Here is a 27,626-nt window from a genome sequence, read left to right on the forward strand (position 1 = left end):
AAAGCTTGGCGGCGCAGATAGGTCTTTAAACTTTTACGGAAGGCAAGGAGGGTAGGGGCAGTGCGAATCTCTGGGGGAAGCTGATTCCAGAGGGCCGGGGCCCCCACATAGAAGGCTCTTCTCCTAGGCCCTGCCAAGCGACATTGTCTAGTTGATGGGACCTGGAGAAGGCCGACTCTGTGGGACCTGACTGGTCGCTGGGATTCAGGTGGCAGAAGGCGGTCCCGGAGGCAATCTGGTCCGATGCCATGTAGGGCTCTAATGAGGTACTAATGATCTTCCTGGCTCATCCTGGCTTCCAGGCTTGTTTTCATTGCTACTCCCTCCAAAAATGTTTTTTCAGCCCTAATCAGGGGATAAAATAATGTGCTGAAGCTGACCACACTAAGGATGCTAGCCAGATGAAAGTTTGTTTTATCTATCTATCTATCTATCTATCTATCTATCTATCTATCTATCTATCTATCTATCTACCCACCTACCTACCTACCTACCTACCTACCTACCTACGGAGGGTGGGGAAAATTCTGTTCCAGAGGGTCGGGGCCACCACAGAGAAGGCTCTTCCCCTGAGTCCCGCCAGACGACATTATATCTTTGTATACCACCAATATGTACTTGACAAAACAAACAAATAAACAAATAAATAATATAGTGCTGTCAATTGCTCTCGGGATACGGATTCCCCTTTTGACTCCAGTAATTAAGACTGGAAATGATTCTGAAAAGCTCACGTTGGGCTGTATTTCCCCAGGAAGAAGTCGAGATATATTGGACAGGAGGGAAAAATAAAAGTAAACCAGGAAGCATCTGGTAGCGGGCACGTTTTATTGGGGTGGGTAGGTGGGTGGGAAACAGCAGCTTTCGTGAGCTACCGCAGACTTAACATGCTGTCCTCGTAGGACGGGGCAGAGAGAGAAAGAGAGAGAGAGAGAGAAATTTCCCCTTTCCCCCGCCTCCCAGCGACAGCCCTGCACAACTCCGGCTGTCCTTATCAGCAGCAGCACGAACAGCAGCAGCCAAAGAATGCAGCCCAGCCAGATTAGTTAGGTTAGGGCAGGGCAGGGTAGAGAGCGCGGTGTGCAAGGGAAGAAGAGGTGGAGACACGCTGGCAGCTCTCTTTGGCCTAGATACTCTGCGGAGAGCTCTCTGACTCTCGAGACTGTTTGACAACAGCCATGTTCCAGCCCAGCTGAGGTCGAGCCCCTCACTCCATGGGGAGTCCCACTCCGAGGGTCCTCCTGCTCCTCACCGCCTTCCTCCTCAACCTCCAGTCTGCTGCGCTCCAGACCCACCAGCCGTATCTCTGCGGAGAAGTCCTCACCAACTTTGTAAGGAGATTCTCTTCTGGGGCAGGAGAATGACAGGGTGGGTGGGAGGCTTGGTGGAGGTCTTCCTCTCATACGCGACCAGGGTTCGAATGCCGAGGACGTGGGAATTGGTTTCTTCTTGGTTCACGGGAATGAAAGCCACCAGGAGCGGTGAAGGAGGCACCTTCTCCCGTGCCTGTTCCATGGCGTGACAGGTAGTGGAGAAGACTTATCGAGGCCATGTGGTTTCTGAGGTCGGAACGTATGAGGAAAGGATATCCTTCTGCCCGACCTCCTCGGCTAACTTGTGGCTGACGGTGGATATGTTTGAAGGGAAAGACATTGTCACGTGTGGTCCTATGTGGCACATCCAAGAGTTGGAGGTTTTGTGTTTAGCAACATCATGAACGAGGCTCATGCCAGCATGTTGTTTGTCCTCTTAATAATTGTTGGAGTGATGAAGTTGTGATAGGTCTAAAGAAAAATAAAAATTTAAAAGTTTTTTTTTTGGGGGGGGGAATCAGTAGTTAAGAAAATGTTATATACACTGCTCAAAAATAAATAAATAAAGGGAACACTTAAACAACACAATATAACTCCAAGTAAATCAAACTTCTGTGAAATCAAACTGTCCACTTAGGCAGCGACGCTGATTGACAATCAATTTCACATGCTGTTGTGCACATTCAACTTTGTACAGAACAAAGTATTCAATGAGAATATTTCATTAATTCAGATCTAGGATGTTTTATTTGAGTGTTCCCTTTATTTATTTTTTGAGCAATATATATAAATTGTGAGGCATTGGTGTTGTATTTGTTGTATTTGTTTACTTTTACAGTTTAAATATTTTAGCTGTTAACCTCATGATCCATCTAGTCTGCCCTTATACTATTTCCATCTTAGGATGGATATATGTTTATCCCAGGCATGTTTAAATTCAGTTACTGGACATATACAGTATATCGTTAGGCATTGATGTTGTGTTTTTATTCATGTATGTTTTATTTTAAGGTGAAGGAAAATAAAAAAATTTATACTCAAAGTAACTGATACCAGCCTTACCTTTAAATTTAACTTGCATGTTAAAGGTCAGTTTCATGCTGTAAAATCAGAATAAGTGGCAATATGTGACGAATATATTCAGTTCATTACTGAGTTAGTCATAAAGAATACCAGACTGAGTAGGGCTCAAAGCTCAGAGGGCACAGATTCTGGACATAGAATTGTCCCAGGCTGAAATAATGGATTTCACAAACAGTACAAAGGTGCAACAGTTTATTGCCTAGCATGATGTGGACAACCAATCAGTTATCAATTTATTGTTGATAATCCCTTATACAGTCCAAAACAAAATTGACAAGAGTATTGGAAAGAGAGCAGAGAAAACGGAGACGGAGGAGTGGAATGGGGTTTCTGGCATTTTAAAGGGGAAAAAAAAATCTTGCATTAGCTACAGTAAAAAAATAATAATAAATAAATAATTTTAAAATCTCAGTTGTAATTGACAGAATAGCTGTCTATGTAGAAATTTAATTTAAAAATATGTTATTATGCAACAGAGGCAGTTCAAGAATTTTTAAACATCACAGAGATTTGGAGAATTTCAAAAGCTTACATTAGGCTTAAAGGGTGTGCTTGCTATGTCATCAAAATGATATATTTATTTGTTGCTAAAGGTGCTTGCATTTTTCTGAGCATTTTATGAAAGATGTGCAAACCAGCAGCAATAGAGAAATTTGTCTATTTTGGCTCCCCCCCCCCCTTCTTTAGCAAATCTGTAAAGTTGATTTCATTGAATTGGGCTGTTTTTAGAGTTAGTATTGTGATTTGCACATTCCTTGGGGAAAAGGAATCCTCAATCTGAGTATTGTATTGGCAGTTCTGTGTTAGCAAAAACTTCAGAAGAGAAGGATTTATGGGTAGTGATTTCTGACAGTCTCAAAAAGGGTGAACAGTGCAGTCAGGCAGTAGGAAAAGCAAGTAGGATGCTTGGCTGCATAGCTAGAGGTATAACAAGCAGGAAGTGATAGATTATGATCCCTCTATATAGAGCGCTGGTGAGACCACATTTGGAATACTGTGTTCAGTTCTGGAGACCTCACCTACAAAAAGATATTGACAAAATTGAACGGGTCCAAAGACGGGCTACAAGAATGGTGGAAGGTCTTAAGCATAAAACGTATCAGGAAAGACTTAATGAACTCAATCTGTATAGTCTGGAGGACAGAAGGAAAAGGGGGGACATGATTGAAACATTTACATATGTCAAAAGGTTAAATAAAGTCCAGGAGGGAAGTGTTTTTAATAGGAAAGTGAACACAAGAACAAGGGGACACAATCTGAAGATAGTTGGGGGAAAGATCAAAAGCAACATGAGAAAATATTATTTTACTGAAAGAGTAGTAGATCCTTGGAACAAACTTCCAGCAGATGTGGTAGATAAATCCACAGTAACTGAATTTAAACATGTCTGGGATAAACATATATCCATCCTAAGATAAAATACAGAAAACAATATAAGGGCAGACTAGATGGACCATGAGGTCTTTTTCTGCCGTCAGACTTCTATGTTTCTATGTTTCTATGTTTGATGTGCATGTCTTTGAATTTTACTACAAGTTCACACTTTTGCAAATAATTCCTTTTATAATGTTTTTTGTGCATTATTTTCACGCATACATGCATTGTAATTCACACGTTTTTCCTTAATAAATGTGTTTAAGAACACCGATGAACAACATTACAGTATTCAATTTCAAAATACTTAGAATTTTGAATGACAGTTTAGCTTTGACTTGTAAATTGGTTTTTTTTTTTTAAATGGGCAAAATTAAATAAACAAATGTCTCCCTAATCCCTGCATCTAGTCCCATGACTTTGATCAGAAGTCAGATCAGGTGATACAATCTTAATATCCTGATCGTAACCTACAAATTAGCAACTTTCCAAAAGCTATACGATTTGGAAGCCACTCCTAGTCCTTTGGCAGTTGGGCAGCATATAAATATGGTTAATAAATAAATAAATAAATAAATATGCTACATTGTCAAACCCAAGATCCCCAGGGCTAATTTATGCATTCAACAAAGATAAGAGGATTTATTTCCCCTAATAAAGTTCTCATAATGTGGGTGTGAGAGAGTATAGGTTCTTGCATGCACATACATGTGCAAACACCCACTTCCTTTTAATTTTCCAACTCTCAACCCTGGAGAAAGTGACGGGGATTGGTGATACATACACACTGTCGTTCAGGTGCATCAAGGGATGCAGAAACTCAAAAAGTAAAAAAAAAGAGAGGAAGGAAGAGACATCCCAAAATAATACGTCTTAAAAGACATAGGTAACTGGAATTGATCAATGGAAAGTGAGAGGCCTGTTCTCCTAACTTTATTTATTTGTTGTATTTGCTTATTTATTGTATTTTTATGCTGCCCAACTCCCGAAGGACTCTGCGCGGCTTACGATTTATCTGAAATTTATCAATTTCAGAGCCTGTAATAAAATAACAAGGATTTCCTATGACTTCTAACATTTCACTAAAGAGCAGAGAGGAACATAGAGAGGGTGCAGGAAATGATGGAGCTGCAAACTTCCAAACTGTTATAACTTCAGGATGGGATTGCACTGGAGGAGAGGGCTAAGCTGCCATTGGTTTAAGATGCTGAAGGGCCGCACTTACCTTTCCCTACCAGATCGGTCCTGGAGGCGGGTGGGTTCACCGGCGGCGATGGGTGCATGCACTCCAATGCGAGAATTTGCTTCCGAACATGCTCAGTTGGCAAAAATTGCCGAAATCTCACATGAGGACATTCGCATGCTAGGGGTGAGATGCAATTTTCTGCGATTTCTTTGCTTCTGCCCATGTGCAGAAGCAAATTCTTGCATGGGCGTGCGCAGGGCATCCACTACCAAATCGGCAATCCCAGGAATACCAGGACCAGCCCAATACTGGTTTAAGAAAAGTATCATCTCCTGCATCAGCTAAAGCAGATCTAACCCGTGAATAGTATATTTATAAGTAGTGTTGGGCGAACCGAACCCGCACAATTCAGGTCCCTACTGAATTTTGTGGTGTTCGGCATGCCGGACGCGAACCCGAATTTTTAAAAAAATTCATGCTCCGGTTTGGCGTTCGTGCTGAACACCGCAAAAGCCACCGCCCGGCTGTCATCTGCTGAGAAGAGGAGGAGGAGCCGGGCGCCGGTGGCGGCGGAGGAAGGCGAATACCGGGAAGCTGTCAGCTGGTTGGGAGGATGGGAGGGAGGCACAAAAGGAGCTGGGGAATCCCTCCCATGAACAGATTCCGGGGGGCGGAGCTTTGACATCACGTATACTGGCAGGTTGCTAAGGATGCCAGGGTGATCATTTCCTGGATTCCACCTTTCGTGGCCGGAAAAGGTGGGGAGAAGCCTCCGTGGGGTCTCTCTAGGAATCTCCCGGGAGGAAACAGGGCCTCCACCCTCCCTGTGGTTTCCCCAATCACATGCATTATTTACTTTTACATTGATTCCTATGGGAAAAATGGCTTCTTCTTACAACCCTTTCTACTTAAGAACCTGGTCATGGAACGAATTAAGTCCGTAAGTAGAGGTACCACTGTATTTATTAATAGTATATTTCTGTTTCGTTTGCAGATAAATTAAGGGATGGTGCTAGGGATGAGATGCTCTCGGTTTGGGCGTGCCATTTGGTCACTGGATAGCCGATCGCAAAGGGAGTTCAAGACTCCGCCTATCCATTGCCATTTGGGTTCTTTCACCCTCTGCACATGCACAGAATGCTTTGTGCATGTGCAGAGGGTAAAAGAATCCAAATGGCGGTATCCAGTCAGGTGGGTGGAGCCTCACACTCCCTTTGCAAGCGGTTCTCCGACGACCGACAGGCACGCCCGAACTAGGAGAATTTCACCCTGGATGGTGCATATAGAGCAGTGATGGCTAACCTTTTAGTTATTTTCAGCTTTCCATTGGTTGGTTTCCTTGTGTTGCACAAAGAATTGTAAAAGAAATGTTCTTCCTAAATACAAGTGCGAGTACAAGTGCACTAGAGTGCCTTCCGTCCCCTGTCTATTGCTCTCCTATATCTCCTATACCTTTCTTCTATTCCTATATCTCTTCTTCCATTCTTTCATTGATATGTTCTATTACTATATCTTCTTTTTTATTCTTTCTTAGATATATTTTACTATGAGTATCTCCTCTATAACCTTCATCATGTATTTTACTATGTGTGTGTGTGTGTGTGTGTGTGTATATATATTTGTTTTCGTAGATTTTCACGGGTACAGGTATGACGGTCTTGGTATATTCGGGTTTCTTCCCGTGTAGGATTTGGAAATTTCTGGCGACGTTTCGACGAGGTCTCACTCGTCATCTTCAGGCTGGTGTTTCTGTCCTTGTTCTAAGGCGAACACTGAGATACCTAAGCTGCCTTCCTTCTATAAATACTGGTGGCTGGGTGTGGTTTGATGGCTCAGCAATTGCCTGCTGTGTAGAAACTTCCTGGTGAGTCAGTGGGGTAACATCTGGGGTCGTTGATGTAGCTGAAGTATGCTGATTAGTTAATGGTTGTTGATTAGGTGTGATATTTCCAAAACAGAACACTACAGCAAAAGAATAATAATGGAAGCCATCGAGATAGAAAAACATCCCCAAAATAGGAACAAGCGGGATGATACCTGCAGCCTACCAGACATCTGGAAACCAGCCCTCAAACGTAACCCAGCCATAAAAACAGAAACTACAGTGATCCCTCGAGTATCGCGAGGGTTACGTTCCAAGACCCCTCGCGATACTCGATTTTTCGCGATATAGTGGTGCGGAAGTAAAAACACCATCTGCGCATGCGTGCCCTCGCGCATGTGCAGATGGTGTTTTTTACTTCCGCACTTGGGAAGACCCCCGCCCAACAGCTGAGGACCCGCCTGCCCGCCGCTTGTCCGGCCGCCGCGCCGCTCGTGCCGCCGCGCCGCTCGTGCCGCCGCTGCTGGCGCGAGCAACGCCGCTTCCCAGCTGAGTGGCGCGAGCAACGGCATGGGTGGGCGAAGGGCGGGCGCGCGGACAAGGGGCGCACGAGCGGCGTGGCGGCCGGACAAATGGCGGCCGCGCCTGGCGGCAGCACGAACAACACAAACAGCGTGGCGGCCGAACAAACGCATGAGCAATGCAAGCGGCGTGGCGGCCGGACAAATGGCGGCCGCGCCTGGCGGCAGCACGAACAACACGAACAGCATGGCGGCCGAACAAACGCACGAGCAACGCAAGCGGCGTGGCGGCCGGACAAACGGATTCTCCTCCGACCTGCCCTCACCTTAGCTTCCAGCTGATGCTTCGATCCTTGGAAGAGGCCAGAGCGCCTTTCTGCACCACACTCTGCGCTCGGGTTCCTTTCCGGAAGATGGAAGTTTCTCTCTTTCCATCCTTTCTAGCAATACAATACTCGATGGTTAAAACCATTTTAACCATCGAGTATTTTATTGCTAGAAAGGATGGAAAGAGAGAAACTTCCATCCTTCCATCCTTTCTAGCAATACAATACTCGATGGTTAAAACCATTTTAACCATCGAGTATTGTATTGCTAGAAAGGATGGAAAGAGAGAAACTTCCATCTTCTGGAAAGGAACCCGAGCGCAGAGTGTGGTGCAGAAAGGCGCTCTGGCCTCTTCCAAGGATCGAAGCATCAGCTGGAAGCTAAGGTGAGGGCAGGTCGGAGGAGAATCCGTTTGTCCGGCCGCCACGCCGCTTGCGTTGCTCGTGCGTTTGTTCGGCCGCCACGCCGTTCGTGTTGCTCGTGCTGCCGGCAGGCGCGGCCGCCATTCGTCCGGCCGCCACGCCGCTTGCATTGCTCGTGCGTTTGTTCGGCCGCCATGCCGTTTGTGTTGCTCGTGCTGCCGCCAGGCGCGGCCGCCATTTGTCCGGCCGCCACGCCGCTTGCGTTGCTCATGCGTTTGTTCGGCCGCCATGTCGTTTGTGTTGATCGTGCTGCCGCCAGGCGCGGCCGCCATTCGTCCGGCCGCCACGCCGCTTGCGTTGCTCGTGCGTTTGTTCGGCCGCCATGCCGTTCGTGTTGCTCGTGCTGCCGCCAGGAGCGGCCGCCGTTTGTCCGGCCGCCACACCGCTCGTGTGCCAATGTCCGCGCGCCCGCCTTTCGCCCGCCCACGCCGTTGCTCGCGCCACTCAGCTGGGAAGCAACGCTGGGGTTTCCCCGCCGCCCACGCAAAGGGGAAACCCCGGCAAGAGGGGGAAGACCCAGGGAAGCCACCCAGCAGCTGATCTGGCCAGGGGGAAGCAAACTCCACCATCTACGCATGCGTGGCCATAGGAAAAAAAAATGGCGCACATGCGCAGATGGTGTTGTTTACTTCCGGGTTGAAAAATCGCGATATAGCGTTTCGCAATAATCGAGATCGCGAAACTCGAGGGATCACTGTATACTCAGAACACATGTTGAAAAACAATCAAGTAGCCTGCAAGCTCCAACTACCCAGGATATCACGCCTAATCAACAACCATTAACTTAAACCCGAACTCAGAACAATCTACATATATATATATGTTCGGGTTTTGCCCCGTGTAATATTTTGCATGTCTATGCGACGTTTCGGTGAAATCACATTCACCATCATCAGGCTGAAGTTGTAAGCTTCGTGCTGCTGTAGATATGCTGTAGATATATATACACCCACTAAAACTCTCATTGTGTATGGGACAAAATAAATCAATAAACAGACAGACAAACAAACAAACAAACAAACAAACAAACAAACAAATAAACAATTCCCTTTGGGGAAGAGGGATAACTTTATATTCTACCTGTCCTCTCCTTCTTCTTTTTCTTGTCCTCCTTCCCCTTCTCCTTCTCGACAACTACACACTTTTACCCCGTTAAGGCTGTTTATTCTGTTAATCTCACTTAGAAGTTTAGTATTTTGTCCTCCTTTGCAAAGCTCTTAATCACTTGGTGACCACTTATATCTGACAGGTGACAATTTTCAGTTGGCACTTTCTGTAGCAAAGAGAAACAAACTCTTGACTTTCTGCCCATTCTCTACTTTACTTGTTTATATAATAGCATACGCCCGCCCATAACAGCTTTAGAGCTTCAAAGACTTTGTATTTATTTTAATGTAGGTATTGCTACTGAAAATGGATTAATGTAATGTAATGATAGCGGATGTGTATTCACTTGAGTTAAATTAGGCATTAATGTAGGGAAAATTCTCAATATTACCACTGTGCTTTTTTCTCACAATTCCTCACGGGGACCTGATTTCCATGTTTTCCTCCAGATATTTTGTCTTCCAATCAAATATCTGTGCCCTACACACAGTGAAAGGCTGCATTTTTTTTTTACTACCACACTATGGGCGTGGCTTATTTTGTGGGTGTGGCTTGATGGCCATGTGACCACGTGGGAGTGGCTTAACGATCATTATTATTATTATTATTATTATTATTATTATTATTATTTATTAGATTTGTATGCTGCCCCTCTCCGTAGACTTGGGGCGGCTCACAATAGCAATAAAACAATTCATGACAAATCTAATAATTTTAAAACAGTAAAAAAAAAAACCCCGTTATTAAGCAGACATACACACAGACATACCATACATAAATTGTAGTCTCAATATCTCAATTCCCTCATGCCTGGCGGCAAAGGTGGGTTTTAAGGAGTTTACGAAAGACAAAAAGGGTGGGGGCAGTTTAATCTCCGTGGGGAGCTGGTTTCAGAGAGTCGGGGCCACCACAGAGAAGGCTCTTCCCCTGGGACCTGCCAAACGACATTGTTTAGTCGACAGGACCCGGAGAAGGCCAACTCTGTGGGACCTAATCGGTCGCTGGGATTCGTGCGGCAGAAGGCGGTCCCGGAGATATTCTGGTCCGGTGCCGTAAAGGGCTTTATAGGTCATAACCAACACTTTGAATTGTGACCGGAGTGGCTTAAAGATCATGTGACTGGCTTAAAGATGGCCAACTTGATATCACTCACGTCAAGGATTTGAGTTAGGGTGAGGGTTAGGGTTAGGGTTAGGGTGCCTGGCCTCTCCTTGCCTCAAAGAAATACAATTTCCCTATCTATTTACTATTGCTGAAGATCCAAAATATACCATTTAATTCTGTGTATATAGGCCATATGTGTACATACATATTACGCACAGGCACACAAAAATATACATTATCTACTATATAAACTGTATGTGTATATACACACAGAGAGACACGCACAGCTCTTCCAAAATTATACACCTTCAACCTCATTTACTGCGATAGGAAAAACAGACCCAGAGCCCAGGAGGGATTTTTTTTAAAAAAATGCAAAATATTTTTACCCGTTCTGCGTACCTGACCGTACCCGTAGGAGCCCATCACTGCATACACATTAATACAATGTTGCATTGGACCTTTAACGGAATAATATATAATATAATTTTTTAAAAAATCTTTGGGGATTATTGACAGGCTCTCTACAAAGGTCATAGTGCCTTTAGCTCGATCTGACCAATTGGGGGGAACCCATCTTTGGGTCCCGCCCATCTCTATCCCCTTGTAGGGGTTAGACGGCAAGACCTCCCACATGCAGGTGCATGGCTGGGATCCAGGTGAGGGCAGGGTCCTTCACCTGGATCAGCATGGAGCTACGCCCATAAGTTGCCCCGGAAGTTTTTCTGACGTCATTTTCCGCCCCGGAAGTAATTGTTTGACCCTGCGGGTCCTTGTTAGGGTTTAGTTAAATTTATGCTAATTTAATGAATAAATTACGCAAATTTAATTAATAAAAATGACCCATTTTAAATCCAGCTCTCTGTGTCCGTGTCGTTACTCCGCCTCTGCTGCAATAATATTTTTTCCTTCACCATTTTTTCCCATGCCAAAAAAAGACCATCAGTAGTTTTCCGTTATTTATGAACAAAAACAATGATTAAGTATTTTACGCCCTCTTCCTCTTCTGCTGAAACGACTCCTAAGGGGTTTTACGCATCAATCAACGGAATTGTTGCCATCGTTTTTACAATAAAAATGACATACCTAAAAGGAAACAGCGATGGGAAGGGAAGAGGAAAAGGATGATGATTGACTGGTACAAGGAAATCAAAGGCGCCTTGTCTTTGCCGTTGTTGATGAGATAAGCTTGCTTTTAATTTCTCAGTCTGTTGCAAACTCTCAGAGAAAATTGTAAACAAAAGTTGACTGTCTGCCGTAAGATATTTATTCTTCTTAGTAAGTGCAGATTGTCCTTGACTCACATCAGTTCATTTACTGACGGTTCAAAGTCACACCAGCACTTATGACCGTTTTTCACTTTTACGGCATTTGCACGTGATCTTAGTCACGTGGTCAAAATTCGGATGCTTGACAACTGGCATGTGTTTGTGTCGGTTGTAGAGTCCGGTGGTCATGTGATCACCTTTCTGACGAGCAAAGCCAATAGGGAAGCCAGAGTTACTTAACAACTGCAAAGTCTGCGGAGAGGGGCGGCATACAGATCCAATAAATAATAATAATAAAAAATAATAATAATGATTCACTTAACAACTGAGGCGAGAAAAGGTCGTAAAATTCGGCAAAACTAACTTAACAAATGTTTTGCTTAGCAACATAAATTTTGGGGTCAATTGCAACAGTAAGTCGAGGACTACTGATAGAACTCTGTACAGTGGCACCTCTACTTATGAACTTAATTCGTTCCATGACCAGGTTCTTAAGTAGAAGAGTTTGTAAGAAGAAGCAATCTTTTCCATAGGAATCAATGTAAAAATAAATAATGCGTGCGATTGGGGAAACCACAGGGAGGGTGGAGGCCCTGTTTTCTCCCAGAAAATTCCTAGTGAGGCACCACAGAGGCCTCTCCCCACCTTTTCCGGCCCTGTTTCCTCCCAGGAGATTCCTAGAGAGGCCCCACGGAGGCTTCTCCCTGCCTTTTCCGGTTACAGTTTCGGAGGCTCAGGTTTGTAAGTGGAAAATGGTTCTTGAGAAGAGGCAAAAAAATCTTGAACACCCGGTTCTTATCTACAAAAGTTCGCAAGCAGAGGCGTTCGTAGGTAGAGATACCACTGTATTTTCTTTTGCGGATCTTGTCATTCTTTGCTTTTTATATTCTATTGTTACTTTTTCCAATTCCTTTTCCAATTCCTGTTTAGTTAATTGGAATTCTTGTCCCCTTGCTGCCTCATCCAGTAATTTCACTTCTCTTCTCAATTCTAGCTCTCTCATTCCTTCTTCAGTCTGCGTGTGATTCTCATGTTCTCTTTGCAGTTCCAGCTCTCTTATTCATTCCTCTGTGTACATATACAGTATATATATATATATCTTATATGTACGCAGAGAAACGAATTTTCATTGTCAGCAAAAATATGTTACATATATATTATTTATATTTATATTTATATTTATATTTATATTTATATTTATATTTATATTTATATTTATATTTATATTTATATTTATATTTATATTTATATTTATATTTATATTTATATTTATATTTATATTTATATTTATATTTATATTTATATTTATATTTATATTTATATTTATATTTATATTTATATTTATATTTATATTTATATTTATATTTATATTTATATTTATACTTATATTTAATTATTTATATTTAATTATTTATATTTAATTATTTATATTTATATTTATATTTATATTTATATTTATATTTATATTTATATTTATATTTATATTTATATTTATATTTATATTTATATATATATTTATATTTATATTTATATTTATATTTATATTTATATTTATATTTATATTTATATTTATATTTATATTTATATTTAATTATTTATATTTATATCTATATCTATATCTATATCTATATCTATATCTATATCTATATTTATATTTATATTATTTGAAACATAGAAGTCTGACGGCAGAAAAAGACCTCTGGTCCATCTAGTCTGCCCTTATACTATTTCCTGTATTTTATCTTAGGATGGATATATGTTTATCCTAGACATGTTTAAATTCAGTTACTGTGGATTTACCAACCACGTCTGCTGGAAGTTTGTTCCAAGCATCTATTCCTCTTTCAGTAAAATAATATTTTCTCACGTTGCTTCTAATCTTTCCCCCAACTAGCCTCAGATTGTGCCCCCTTATAAGGGGGCACAATCTGAGGCTAGTTTGGGGACTAAAGCTTTGCCTCCTAATTAAGATTTTTATAATTTGAAAGTACAGTATCTGGTTGTCTATCCCAGCCTTAAATCCCCAGCTTTCCCTTTGTACCCAGAACAGATTGAGTAATGTTGCTGCAGTAGAGCTCAAATGTTTTTCAGTGATTTGTTACTGGCAGAGTGTTACACAATCAAAGGTGTGCCTCTCTCTCTATGCCTCTACTTGGTTAGAGCAGAGGTTGCCCTGATGCAGGAACAGAAAACCACATTTGTGGGCACGCTGAATGCACCAAATCTCCCCACACTGAGAAGCGAAACGAGAGCAAAAGTCAATTTTTGAATTGCCCGTCTCCTGAGATAAGAATCGTGTGTCAACAACCGCGGAGAGAAATATCGAAAGAAAGCCAACTTTCCTATCCCTGATCTCCATTTTGTCTTAGATCGCAAATGACTAATAGAGGATCGTGTAGGTGGGGGAAAGCAGGATTATCTGGTGGATCTGTTTTTGACTAGGCCGTATTAAAGTCGTTGCAGAGTTTGGTAAACAAAGTAACGTGGTGGATTATACGGGGAAATGGGTTGCTGCAGTATTTTCCCCCAATCCCTTCGTTCTTAGAAAAATTAGGATTCGCTCAAGTCCTGGGAATCTTGGTGTCTTTCAAAGGAGTTTAAGAAAGGGCATTTAGAAATAATAGAATTTTTTTCTTTTAAAAAAAGGTGAATGGTGAGTAAAGATATTAAGTAAGGAGAGGGAACAATATGGCTTAAAATTAAGAGGCATGAGAGAATCTTTTGGGAAGTTATGCTATAGCGGTTACTTTGGGAAAAAAATGAAAATGAATTGGTAGTACAGTATTCCCTCAATTTTCGCGGGTTCGAACTTCGTGAATAGCCTATACCACGGTTTAAAAAAAATTATTAATTTAAAAATACTTCGCGGGTTTTTTTCTATAACATGGTTTTTCCCGCCTGATGACGTCATACTTCATCACCAAACTAATAATTTTTCCAAATAAATAACAAAAAAAATAATTATTGTTAATAAATAATTATGTTTATAAATATCAGGATCACTAAGTGTCTTATTCAATAGTGAGTACCAGTAATAATGGTGAGTAAATTATTGTTAAGGGAATGGGAAATTGTAATGTAGGGGTTTAAAGTGTTAAGGGAAGGCTTGTGATACTGTTCATAGCCAAAACTAGTGTATTTACTTCCGCATCTCTACTTCGCGGAAATTCGACTTTTGCGGGCAGTCTCGGAACGCATCCCCCGCGAAAATCGAGGGAACACTCTAAACACAAGAGACAAAAACTACCATATTTTTCAGAATATAAGACGCATCTTTTTCCTCTCTATAAGAGGCTGAAAATTTGAGTGCATCTTATATTCCGAATGTCACTTTTCCAAAGCTTCCCCCACTCCCCAGCCCTGAATATCTGCTGGAATCCCAGGTTTCCTCTGTACATGTCCTTGATAACTCAAGGGTTCTGCACACTCCTTAACAGTATATTATTGACATATTTTAAGGTATGTGTATTGATATACAGTGGTACCTCTACTCACGAACTTAATTCATTCTGTGACCAGGTTCTTAAGTAGAAAAGTTTGTAAGAAGAAGCAATTTTTCCCATAGGAATCAATGTAAAAGCAAATAATGTGTGCGATTGGGGAAACCACAGGGAGGGTGGAGGCCCTGTTTCCTCCCAGGAGATTCTTAGAGAGGCCCCATGGAGGCTTCTCCCTGCCTTTTCTGGCCCTGTTTCCTCCCAGGACATTCCTAGAGAGGCCCCATGGAGGCTTCTCCCCACCTTTTCCAGCTCTGTTTCCTCCTAGGAGATTTCTAGAGAGGCCCCACAGAGTCTTCTCCCCACCTTTTCCAGCCCTGTTTCCTCCCAGGAGATTCCTAGAGAGGCCCCACGGAGGCTTCTCCCTGCCTTTTCCAGTTACAGTTTCGGAGGCTCAGGTTTGTAAGTGGAAAATGGTTCTTGAGAAGAGGCAAAAAAATCTTGAACACCCGGTTCTTATCTAGAAAAGTTTGTAAGTAGAGGTGCTCTGAGATAGAGGTACCACTGTATAAATGGAAATTGTGGAGAATTTTTTTTAAAAAATTACAAAAAAAAAAAAAAGAATTTAAGAAGAGTCCTTCCTGCGATGCTTCCCAACTCAATGGAAACTCCCATGAAGTTTATGTCAGAAATGGTGCTTTCATACCATGGAGTTGCCTCTGTTTTTCAACGGGCAGATTTTACGCAGCCCTGTAGATGACCTTCAAGAGTTTAGATGGCCTTAAAGATCAGCAGCCACGGTATCATTGTGGTGACGAAAGTCCCCAAATTTTATTAGATGTTGTGTGAAGAAGTTGTTCTTTTATCTCGTCATCTTCAGACTGAGCAAGGGTTGGCTGAAACCCAGTGACTATGTCCAATACACACGCAATACACAAAGCCTCCAGAAGAGGCTTCAGAGAGCTTGTGAATGTTCTGTTTTACAAAGCGAAGCCTTGGATTTCACTCCCCCTCCCTCTAATTCTACCTTTCTTTCTTGTTTTGCAGGATTGCAGTGTTTCTGGTAAGAAAATTAACATTTTTAATGAAACTTACTCTATGTTGAACTTGAGCCCGGGCAGCGGTGGGCTACTAGCCGGAATGCTAAATTGCACTCGCCCCCATGGTTTGTAAGTTCTTGCGGGACCAACGTGATTTTGCTGCTGCACCTGCGGAGGTAGCAAAATCGCGCATGGAGCTGCAGGTGCACCCGTGTTTCTGCATGTACGGAAGCAAAAAAAACCTAGCCGAAACATGGGCGCACCTGCGGTTCTGTGCGTGATTTTGCTTCCTCCACAGGTGCAGCAGCAAAATCGCGCTGGCCCCACAAAAACGTACGAGCTGCAGCATCGAGCGCAATTAGCGTTCCGGCTCCAGCCCAGGGAATATGGAGATAGCAATTGGGATCTGAATGAGGGGTGCGGAACGGAGATCGTGCAGCATTCAGTTGGGCTGAGGTTGGAGTAGACAACCAGGGGTCTTTGGTGCTCTCATATGATGGATTCTCTTGACCAGCTTAATTGATGATGGTACCTAGCTGGGTAGTGAAATGTCTGCAAGAAACAACCAAGCTCAGAGAGCACCAACTCTCATTTCAACTCTTGAGTTACAAATATTTATTTATTTATTTATTTATTTATTTATTTATTAGATTTGTATGCCAGCCCTCTCCGAAGACTCGGGGCGGCTAACAACAATGAAAAGACAATGTAAACAAATCTAATATTAAAAATAATCTTTAAAAAACCCAATTTAAAGAACCACTCATACATACAAACATACCATGTATAAATTCTATAAGCCTAGGGGGAAGGGAAATTTCGATTCCCCCATGCCTGACGACAGAGGTGGGTTTTAAGGAGCTTGCGAAAGGCAAGGAGGGTGAGGGCAACTCTGATATCTGGGGGGAGCTGGTTCCAGAGGGTCGGGGCCGCCACAGAGAAGGCTCTTCCCCTGGGTCCTGCCAAACGACACTGCTTAGTCGATGGGACCCGGAGAAGGCCAACTCTGTGGGACCTAACCGGTCGCTGGGATTCGTGCGGCAGAAGGCGGTCCCGGAGATATTCTGGTCCGATGCCATGAAGGGCTTTATAGGTCATAACCAACACTTGGTAGGAAACCAGTGCAGATTTGATTTCAAGGCGTTGTGACTTGAGACCAATGGTGCACCACTACAAAAACTGTTAAATTTGCCCTCGTGGGTTTTTGAAGAGCTTTTTGATTTCAGCTACTGTAGCATATCATCTTATCCATGGCATGAAGACACCCTGTTGACTTTTTTTTTTTTTAACATTATTCTATTAATTTGATGTTATCCCCAGATACCCAGCTAAATTTGAAAGTTACCGTATTTTTCAAAGTATAAGATGCACCTAGATTTTAGAGGAGGGAAACAAGGAAAAAAGTATTCTGAACCACATGGTGTAGTAATATATTAGTTCATAAAATACCAGTGTAGCAGAATACGTTTTACAACCATGTACACTTTTTACAACCATGTACACTTTCTACAGCCATATACACTTTTTACAAACTTCAAACTTGGCAGCTTTAAGACTAGTGGACTTCAACTCCCAGAATTCCTCCTCCAGTCATGCTAGCTCAGGAATGGGAGTTGAAGTCACGGCAACACTCATAAATTCCATGCCTGTGGCCATGGGCCCAGATTTTGATCAGAGTTGCTTGATTGTTGCAAGTGCAAGGACTGATGATAAAGTCCCCTCTTTCAGCACCATAGCAACTTGAACAATCACTAAACACCTGTGGATAGAACAAGAAACACTGGATGGAAGCTGAACAAGGAGAGAAACAACTTAGAACTAAGGAGAAATTTCCTGACAGTTAGAACAATGAATCAGTGGAACAGCCTGCCTCCAGAAGTTATGAATGCTCCAACACTGGAAGTTTTTAAGAAGATGTTGGATAACCATGTGTCTGAAGTAGTGTAGGGTTTCCTGCCTAAGCAGGGGGTTGGACTAGAAGACCTCCAAGGTCCCTTCCAACTCTATTGTTATTATTATTATTAAGTCAATGGCAACATCAATGGTGAAGTGCAGGCAAGGGTGAATGCATAGACAAGCATCCGAATTTAAATTAACATTTAAATATGTTAAAGGGTTAAATAAGGTTCAGGTCTCCAAGGTCTCTTCCAACTCTGTTGTTGTTGTTGTTGTTAACAGCCACACTTGTGGTTCTAAGTCAAGGGTTATCTGAACCACAGTTTAGATAGCAATAACATTTAGATTTATACAGTGTTCCCTCGATTTTTGAGGGTTCGAACTTTGCAAATAGCCTATAACACGGTTTTTCAAAAAATATTAATTAAAAAATATTTCACGGTTTTTTTCCTATACCACGGTTTTTCCCACCCAATGACATCATATGTCATCGCCAAACTAATAATTTTTGCAAATAAATAACAAAAAAAATAATTATTGTTAATAAATAATTATGTTTATAAATATCAGGATCACTAAGTGTCTTATTCAATGGTGAGTACCAGTAATAATGGTGAGTAAATGGTTGTTAAGGGAATGGGAAATGGTAATTTAGGGGTTTAAAGTGTTAAGGGAAGGCTTGTGATACTGTCCATAGCCAAAAATGGTGTATTTACTTCCGCATCTCTACTTCGCGGAAATTCGACTTTCGCGGGTGGTCTCGGAAAGCATCCCCTGCGGAAATCGAGGGAACACTGTATATCGCTTCACAGTGCTTTACAGCCTTCTCTAAGCTATTTTTACAGCTTAGAGAGGGCATATTGCCCCCCAACAATTTGGGTCTTCATTTTACCGACCTTGGAAGGATGGAAGGCTGAGTCAACCTTGAACCTACTGAGATTCGATCTGCCAAACTGCTGGCAGCCGGTGATCAGCAGATGTAGCTTGCAGTACTACACTCTAACCACTGCACTACCAAGACTCTCTGAGTTTGGGTGTTTTTTCCCCCCTCCACCGCTTAGTATGATGTACAAACCCACTCATTATTGGTTTAACATTCGATGTGAACCAAAAACAAATTATTTTTCTTTAAAATATCCTGCCTTAGCACCGTGCGAATGCAGTCAATCAAGCGTGCTGGTTTGCTTTGGAAAATCACCGAAGAAATCCACCTCCTTACTGCAATAGAGGAATTCTTCTTTTTTCTATGTTACATGCTAATATTACAGAAATCCTGCCGTGTTTTACTTCTTCCTTTGGAGCGTGTGCAAGTAGCCATTGTAAATAGACTTAACAATCAGCTATTGTATAGACACTATAATGCGAGTTAGGTATCCAAACAAGCTTTCTTATCCAGTCTCTAAGTGTATTTGTTTATTAGTGGATTACATGGAAAGGAAGATAATGGCTGAGTTTGCACATCAGGTAAAGACAAAACCAAACAAATCCTAATCAAATGTGAGTTGATTATAAACCAGGCAAATATGTCACCAAGGGCATTCAAATACATCACTCACCAGGGAATAGGTAAACATATATGGTTTTTGCTAGGTTCTTCTTGTCCTTTTTCTATAGAGACATACGCATTGCACTTTGATGCCTTACACCTTTTTTGCCTTACACGCAGGTTGTGCGTGTGGATTAATGTAAACTTTGCCCTAGAACCTGTTTGCAGTTCAATGTGCCTGTTTACATATTTATTTCATTAGTCAATTTGTGATGGCTGCCCACAGCTCACATTAGAGAAACATCTTTCGGCTGTGGCGAGGGGGGCGTTTGCCCAGGTTCGCCTGGTGCACCAGTTGCGGCCCTATTTGGACCGGGAGTCACTGCTCACAGTCACTCATGCCCTCATCACCTCGAGGCTCGACTACTATAATGCTCTCTACATGGGGCTGCCTTTGAAAAGTGTTCGGAAACTTCAGATCGTGCAGAATGCAGCTGCGAGAGCAATCATGGGCTTTCCCAAATATGCCCATGTAACACCAACACTCCACAGTCTGCATTGGTTGCCGATCAGTTTCCGGTCACAATTCAAAGTGTTGGTCATCACTTATAAAGCCCTTCATGGCACCGGACCAGGGTATCTACGAGACCGCCTTCTGCCACATGAATCCCAGCGACCAGTTAGGTCCCACAGAGTGGGCCTTCTCCGGGTCCCGTCAACAAAACAATGTCGTTTGGCGGGCCCCAGGGAAAGAGCCTTCCCTGTGGCGGCCCCGGCCCTCTGGAACCAACTCCCCCCGGAGATTAGAATTGCCCCCACCCTCCTCGCCTTTCGTAAGCTCCTTAAAACCCACCTCTGCCGTCAGGCATGGGGGAACGTAGATATTCTTTCCCCCTAGGCCTTTACAATTTATGCATGGTATGTTTGTTTGTATGTATGTTTGGTTTTACAAATAAGGGTTTTTTAACTGTTTTAGTATTGGATTTACATGCTGTTTTGTACTACTGTTGTTAGCCACCCCGAGTCTACGGAGAGGGGCGGCATACAAATCCAATAAATAAATAAAATAAATAATAATAATATTTCATTAGTCAATTCGTGATGGCTGCCCATCTCAACAAATAACTCTGGATGGCAAAATCAGAAATGATTTGGCTCATAAATACAAAGATTGAAACCCATAGTAGCAACCACAGAAGATAACAGATTAAACATTTGAATTTGAGGCCCAACGTAGGTTCACAATCAGGCACTGGGATTCAGGCCTCTCTCTACTACACAGTTATTAATTGTAGCTTCAAAATCTTTTTGGGGGTGGGGTGTTTCCTAGGAAGCTCAATATAGAACCGGACCGAACTGCCAGCAACCCATCTCTGCTGTGGTTTTCTTGTCAAAATTTCCCTTGCTGGCTTCTTCCTAGGGCTGAGAGAGAGGGACTTGCCCAAGGTCACCTAGTTGGCTTTACGTGTAACGCAAGACTAGAACTCTGGCTTGATGCTCTAATTCATTATTGCTTAACATTCTGGGTGAGAAATTCTGGGTGTTGAACTCCCCATGTCTTAATATGGCCAAGGTTAATATTATTATTATTATTATTATTATTATTATTATTATTATTATTATTTATTAGATTTGTATGCTGCCCCTCTCCGTAGACTCGGGGCGGCTCACAACAATAACAAGAACAATGTAAGAACAAATCTAATAATTTAAAAAATGCTAAAAACCCCATTATTAAAAGCAAAAATACACACAAACATACCATATATAAACTGTATAGGCCTGGGGAAGATGTCTCAGTTCCCCCATGCCTGATGGCAGAGATGGGTCTTAAGAACTTTACGAAAGGCAAGGAGGTTGGGGGCAGTTCTAATCTCTGGGGGGAGCTGGTTCCAGAGGGTCGGGGCCGCCACAGAGAAGGCTCTTCCCCTGGGTCCCACCAGACGACATTGTTTAGTCGACGGGACCCAGAGAAGGCCAACTCTGTGGGACCTGACTGGTCGCTGGGATTCGTGCGGCAGAAGGCAGTCCCGGAGATATTCTGGTCCGATGCCATGAAGGGCTTTATAGGTCATAACCAACACTTTGAATTGTGACCGGAAATTGATCGGCAACCAATGCAGACTGCGGTTGGTGTGACATGGGCATACCTAGGGAAGCCCATGATTGCTCTCGCAGCTGCATTCTGCACGATCTGAAGTTTCCGAACACTTTTCAAAGGCAGCCCCATGTAGAGAGCGTTACAGTATTCGAACCTCGAGGTGATGAGGGCATGAGTGACTGTGAGCAGTGAGTCCCGGTCCAGATATTGTTCTACAATATTGTTCTACAAATTTGCGTCCTTCTTCTGATTTGCTCTTCTTTGCTTTGTATTGGAAGATACTGACTTACTGTATTTTTCAGAGTATAAGAAGTACCCCCCCCCAAAAGAGTGTGGAAATGTAGATGTATCTTATATACCAAATACAGCCATTTTTGGCCTCTCAAAGCCCTCTCTCCTCCACCTGCAGAGAACTCTTGGGTGCTGGGGAATGGCAAAAATGCCTCTGTTTTTGTGAAAAACAGGCCAATTTTTGCCCGTTTTTCTCTCTCACAAAAATGGGGTTGAAGAAAGGGTCTGGCGAGCCTGCAGACTGCTCCTGGGGACTTGGGGAAAGTTTCTGGTCACAATTCAAAGTGTTGGTTATGACCTATAAAGCCCTTCATGGCATCAGACCAGGATATCTCTGGGACCGCCTTCTGCCGCACGAATCCCAGCGACCAGTCAGGTCCCACAGAGTCGGCCTTCTCCGGGTCCTGTCAACTAAACAATGTCGTCTGGCGGGGCCCAGGGGAAGGGCCTTCTCTGTGGCGGCCTCGACCCTCTGGAACCAGCTCCCCCCAGAGATTAGGATTGCCCCCACCCTCCTCGCCTTTCGTAAACTCCTTAAAACCCACCTCTGCCGTCAGGCATGGGGGAACTGAGACATCTTCCCCAGGCCTATATAGTTTATGTATGGTATGTTTGTGTGCATGTTTTTTAAATTATGGGTTTTTAACTTTGTAATATTAGATTTGTATTGTATATTGTTTTCTATTGCTGCTGTGAGCTGCCCCGAGCCTGCGGAGAGGGGCGGCATACAAATTTAATGAATAATAATAATAATAATTGTTTGCATGATAGTGGCCACTATCTTGAATTTTTGGATCCCTGTGGAGAAACCCTGTTCTGGTCCCATCTGCTTCTTTTCTGTGACTCAACTGATTTCCTCTCTCCCTGTTTATCTCTGTATCCTTGACAGAGTCCTTTGGAAGTGGGGCAGCTTATAAGTCTAATGAAGGAAGGAAGGAAGGAAGAAAGGAAGGAGGGAGGGAGGGAGGGAATAGATAGATAGATAGATAGATAGATGATAGAGAGAGATAATAGATAGATAGATGATTGATAGATAGATAGATAGATAGATGATAGAGAGAGATAATAGATAGATAGATGATAGATAGATAGATAGATAGATAGATAGATAGACAGATGATAGAGAGAGATAATAGATAGATAGATGATAGAGAGAGATAATAGATAGATAGATGATAGATAGATAGATAGATAGATAGATAGATAGACAGATGATAGAGAGAGATAATAGATAGATAGATAGATAGATGATAGATAGATAGATAGATAGATAGACAGATGATAGAGAGAGATAATAGATAGATAGATGATAGATAGATGATAGATAGATAGATAGATAGATAGATAGATGATAGAGATAATAGATAGATAGATGATAGATAGACAGACAGACAGACAGACAGACAGACAGATAGATAGATGATAGAGAGAGATAATAGATAGATGATAGATAGATAGATAGATAGATGATAGAGAGATACATACATACATACATACATACATACATACATACATACATACATACGAAAGTAAGAAAAACTTATTTGTCTCTGCCTTTCAATCACTTTTTACTCTCTTCGACAGGAGATCCACCCAGCCTCTGTTCCCAATGCCAGCGCAAGCTGGAGGAAACCCCATCTCAGCAATTGCCAGACCTTCTCCTAAGTGCAGTTCAGTGTTGCAACAATGAAGAACAGACCTGTCTGCAAATCTACGTGGCTCTGAACTCTACAGGTATGATGGAGCCCAGGTGGAGGGTGTTGAAGTTGGGGACAATATTGCTGAAGGAGAGCTCAGGTTGTTGAGGGTGCAATAATTGTGGGAATCTTGATAGAACATTTGGAGTGCTATAGGTCGAAGTGGAAAGGGCAATGCCTTTCTAAGGCACAGCCTTGAAAACATTGTTTTCACAGTATTATTAATTTTTTATTTTTTCCTTCATACTCTTTAGTACAATGTCAAATATCTTCTATTTCCAGTACAATAAAAGGCAGTATTTTGTTAGTAACTCTTGTATAATCTCAGGAAAAAATCGTATACAAAATTCTTAATTTCTCTATAGATCTTTTGCAAATATATATATATATATTTATCTAATCCTGTTGTCCAGCAATCAAAACCATCATGTATTACCTCTCTTCATTAATGTTCCCTCAAATATATACCGACAAATAATATTTCTAACATTATAATTAACTGATGGGCTACAGTGCCTCCTATTTCTATTTACACATTTTACTTAAATCTAAAAACCCCTATATCAAATCATAAACATTGAAAATACTGTACTAAAAAAGGCAAGAAAAGAAAAAAATATAACCAATTTCTACATTTTTTTTCAGTACACCATAAATCATCTATTGTTCATTAATTCCATTTTTATGAATCTTTCAAAACCATCTCTGTTCTTATATGCCAATTTTACTATCAAATTCGACTTGCTTTATTAAAATATTTCTTTAAAATATCTCTATTCTTATATTTCAGTTTTATTTATCATATTTAATTTGTTTTATTTGTACATTTCAATAAAACTAATTAAGCTTATTTTAATATAATGAACCAACCTAATATTGTTTTGTTTATCGAGGACTTCCTGTGAATCCAGTAAGTACACAAATCATACAACATAAATATAAAACACGTGGAATTCACCCTATTTGGGAAAGCTAGGATATAAGATTTTCCCTTCTTGTTTGTTTTGACTTTAGGTATTAAAGGCTTGGAACTGGACTTTTTCGATCCAAGCTCTAAGCGTTTCGGCAAGCTTCAGGTCATGAAAACGCAGGAGCATCAGAACAAAACTGTGGCTAAGGTAACATATGCGCACAATAACCTGAACAAGGCACACTTGACCCATCTTGGGACCAGGTTATCTGAGAAACTGTTTCATGCTGGTTAGATCTACCCAGCCCACTAGAGCAGGGAGGCAAGCAATGCTGCGGTCCCATCCCCTAAGGCAGTGATGGTGAACCTTTTTTGTTTCACATGCCAAAAGGGGTGTGGGTGTGCTAGCATGCGTGCAAGTGCACACACCCCTTCCCTTCCCCCCCATCCATGTGCACCACCCCATTCATGAACACCTCCACCCCATATCTCCGGGAACCGCCTTCTGCCGCACGAATCCCAGTAACCAGTTAGGTCCCACAGAGTTGGCCTTCTCCGGGTCCCGTTGACTAAACAATGTCGTCTGGTGGGACCCAGGGGAAGAGCCTTCTCTGTGGTGGCCCCGACCCTCTGGAACCAGCTCCCCCCAGAGATCAGAATTGCCCCCACCCTCCTCGCCTTTCGTAAACTCCTTAAAACCCACCTCTGTCATCAGGCATGGGGGAATTGAGATATTCCTTTCCCCCCAGGCCTATACAATTTATGCATGGAATGTTTGTGTGTATGTTTGATTTTTAATAAGGGTTTTTAGTTATTTTAAATATTAGATTTGTCATATGCTGTTTTATTATTGTAGTTAGCCGCCCCGAGTCTACGGAGAGGGGCGGCATACAAATCTAATAAATAAGTAAGTAAGTAAGTAAGTAAGTAAGTAAGTAAGTAAGTAAGTAAGTAAGTAAATCAGTCAGTCAGTAAGTCAGTAAGTCAGTAAGTCAGTAAGTGAGTAAATAAGTAAGTAAGTAAATAAGTAAGTAAATAAATAAGTAAGTAAGTAAGTAAGTAAGTAAGTAAGTAAGTAAGTAAGTAAGTAAGTAAGTAAATAAATAAATAAACAATACCACGCCCCACCCGCCCGCGCATGTGCACAGGCCTTGTCTGAAAAAAATGCAAAAAGGGCAAACCGGAAGTTCGGGGAAATGCACTTCCGGCTTGCTGTTGTGCTGTTTTTTTGCACGCTGGAGGATTCAGGGAAGCTTCCTGAAGCTTCCCTGAATCAAAAACCAGCACAATGGGCAAACTGGAAGATCAGAAAAACACAGTTCTAGTTTGCTCATTGTGCTTTTTTGTGCACTCCGGGGCTTCAGGAAGCTTCCCTGAACCCTCCAGAATGCAAAAAATAGTACAATGGCAAAACGGAAGTGCATTTTTCCAAACTTCCGGTTTGTTCGTTGGGGGATTTTTGGCAAAGTCTCACGTGCCTTCTGTTATGGCTCCGCATGCCACCTGTGGAGATATATCTGGCGGGACCCAGAAGAAGGGTCTTCTCTGTGGTGGCTCCCTTTCTCTGGAACACAATCCCTGTCAGTATATAAGAGTTCATGAATTAGAATAGCCATGGTAACAGGTTGTGAAGTAAATCTGGTTTCCCTATTGCGATTTGACAAGGAAGTCAATAAGGAAACCAGATTTACTTCACAACTCAACTACTCTTTAGTTGTTACCAACTTAACAACTACAGTGATTGTTGTTCTGTGGCAAGAAAGGTTGCAAAATGTGATAAAACTCACTTAACAACTGTCTCAATGGAAACTGCAGTTTAATGTTTCCAAATGTAAAATAATGCACTTGGGGAAAAGGAATCCTCAATCTGAGTATTGCATTGGCAGTTCTGTGTTAGCAAAAACTTCAGAAGAGAAGGATTTAGGGGTAGTGATTTCTGACAGTCTCAAAATGGGTGACCAGTGTGGTCGGGCAGTAGGAAAAGCAAGCAGGATGCTTGGCTGCATAGCTAGAGGTATAACAAGCAGGAAGAGGGAGATTGTGATCCCCTTATATAGAGCGCTGGTGAGACCCCATTTGGAATACTGTGTTCAGTTCTGGAGACGCTATAGTATTACAAACAACAGGTGTTTCATGGGTGTGTGTGTCAATTGCGGTCATAAGGACTACCTGTATCAATACAAGTTGTATAACAGGCAGAAATTCAGTGAGTTAAGTACTCTATTCCATCCAGGGAAAACTGTAGATGTAGAATTTCTGCCCCTTGTAACCTCTTCTAGCCTGGATCTTTATAAACATGAGTTGCAGTCCATGTGAAGTGGTCACATGAAGTGTTAATACCACTTTATAAAGACTTGGTAAGGCCACACTTGGAATACTGAATTCAGTTTTGGTCGCCACGATGCAAAAAGGATATTGAGATTCTAGAAGAAGGGCAAAGAACAGTGACAAAGATGATTAAGGGACCGGAGGCTAAAACATATGAAGAACGGTGGCAGGAACTGGGTAGGCCTAGTTTAATGATAGCAGACCTGATCGCAGTGTTCCAATATCTCAGGGGTTGCCGCAAAGAAGAAGGAGTCAAATTATTCTTCAAAACACCTGAGGGCAGAACCAAAAGCAATAGGTGGAAACTGATCAAGGAGAGAAGCAACTTAGAACTAAGGAGAAATTTCCTGACAGTTAGAACAATTGGTCAGTGGAACGGCTTGCCTCCAGAAGTTGTGAATGTTCCAACACTAGACGTTTTTAAGAAGATGTTGGATAATCATTTGTCTGAAGTAGTGTAGTGTTTCCTGTCTAAGCTGGGGGTTGGACTAGAAGACCTCCAAGGTTCCTTCCAACTTCTATTCTATTCTATGTTTCTATGTTTCTATGTTTCTATGTTTCTATGTTTCTATGTTTCTATGTTTCTATGTTTCTATGTTTCTATGTTTCTATGTTTCTATGTTTCTATGTTTCTATGTTTCTATGTTTCTATGTTTCTATGTTTCTATGTTTCTATGTTTCTATGTTTCTATGTTTCTATGTTTCTATGTTTCTATGTTTCTATGTTTCTATGTTTCTATGTTTCTATGTTTCTATGTTTCTATGTTTCTATGTTTCTATGTTTCTATGTTTCTATGTTTCTATGTTTCTATGTTTCTATGTTTCTATGTTTCTATGTTTCTATGTTTCTATGTTTCTATGTTTCTATGTTTCTATGTTTCTATGTTTCTATGTTTCTATGTTTCTATGTTTC

The 27,626-nt window shown here is 41.9% G+C and overlaps 1 protein-coding gene across 5 annotated transcripts in view; it reads left to right on the top strand.

Moving 5' to 3' along the window:
• The first annotated feature begins 1,064 nt into the window (after positions 1-1,064).
• The window catches only part of LOC139160304 (interleukin-17 receptor E-like), a 59,562-nt gene continuing 33,000 nt past the window's right edge, over positions 1,065-27,626 (top strand). For 3 of the 5 annotated variants that reach the window (XR_011557917.1, XR_011557918.1, XM_070738032.1), the window contains exons 1-3: positions 1,065-1,352; positions 23,363-23,512; positions 24,490-24,593. Coding sequence is in view for 3 of the 5 variants with exons in the window: in XM_070738032.1 (XP_070594133.1) it covers positions 24,555-24,593 (39 nt within the window). In the remaining 2 variants the exon portion in view is untranslated. Of the gene's footprint in view, positions 1,353-16,011; positions 16,028-23,362; positions 23,513-24,489; positions 24,594-27,626 lie in introns of all 5 variants that reach the window. The other 2 variants (XM_070738030.1, XM_070738031.1) reach the window with 1 other exon arrangement.

This window comes from Erythrolamprus reginae, chromosome 2 (assembly GCF_031021105.1).
Source record: "Erythrolamprus reginae isolate rEryReg1 chromosome 2, rEryReg1.hap1, whole genome shotgun sequence".
Taxonomy (NCBI): Eukaryota; Metazoa; Chordata; class Lepidosauria; order Squamata; family Dipsadidae; genus Erythrolamprus; species Erythrolamprus reginae.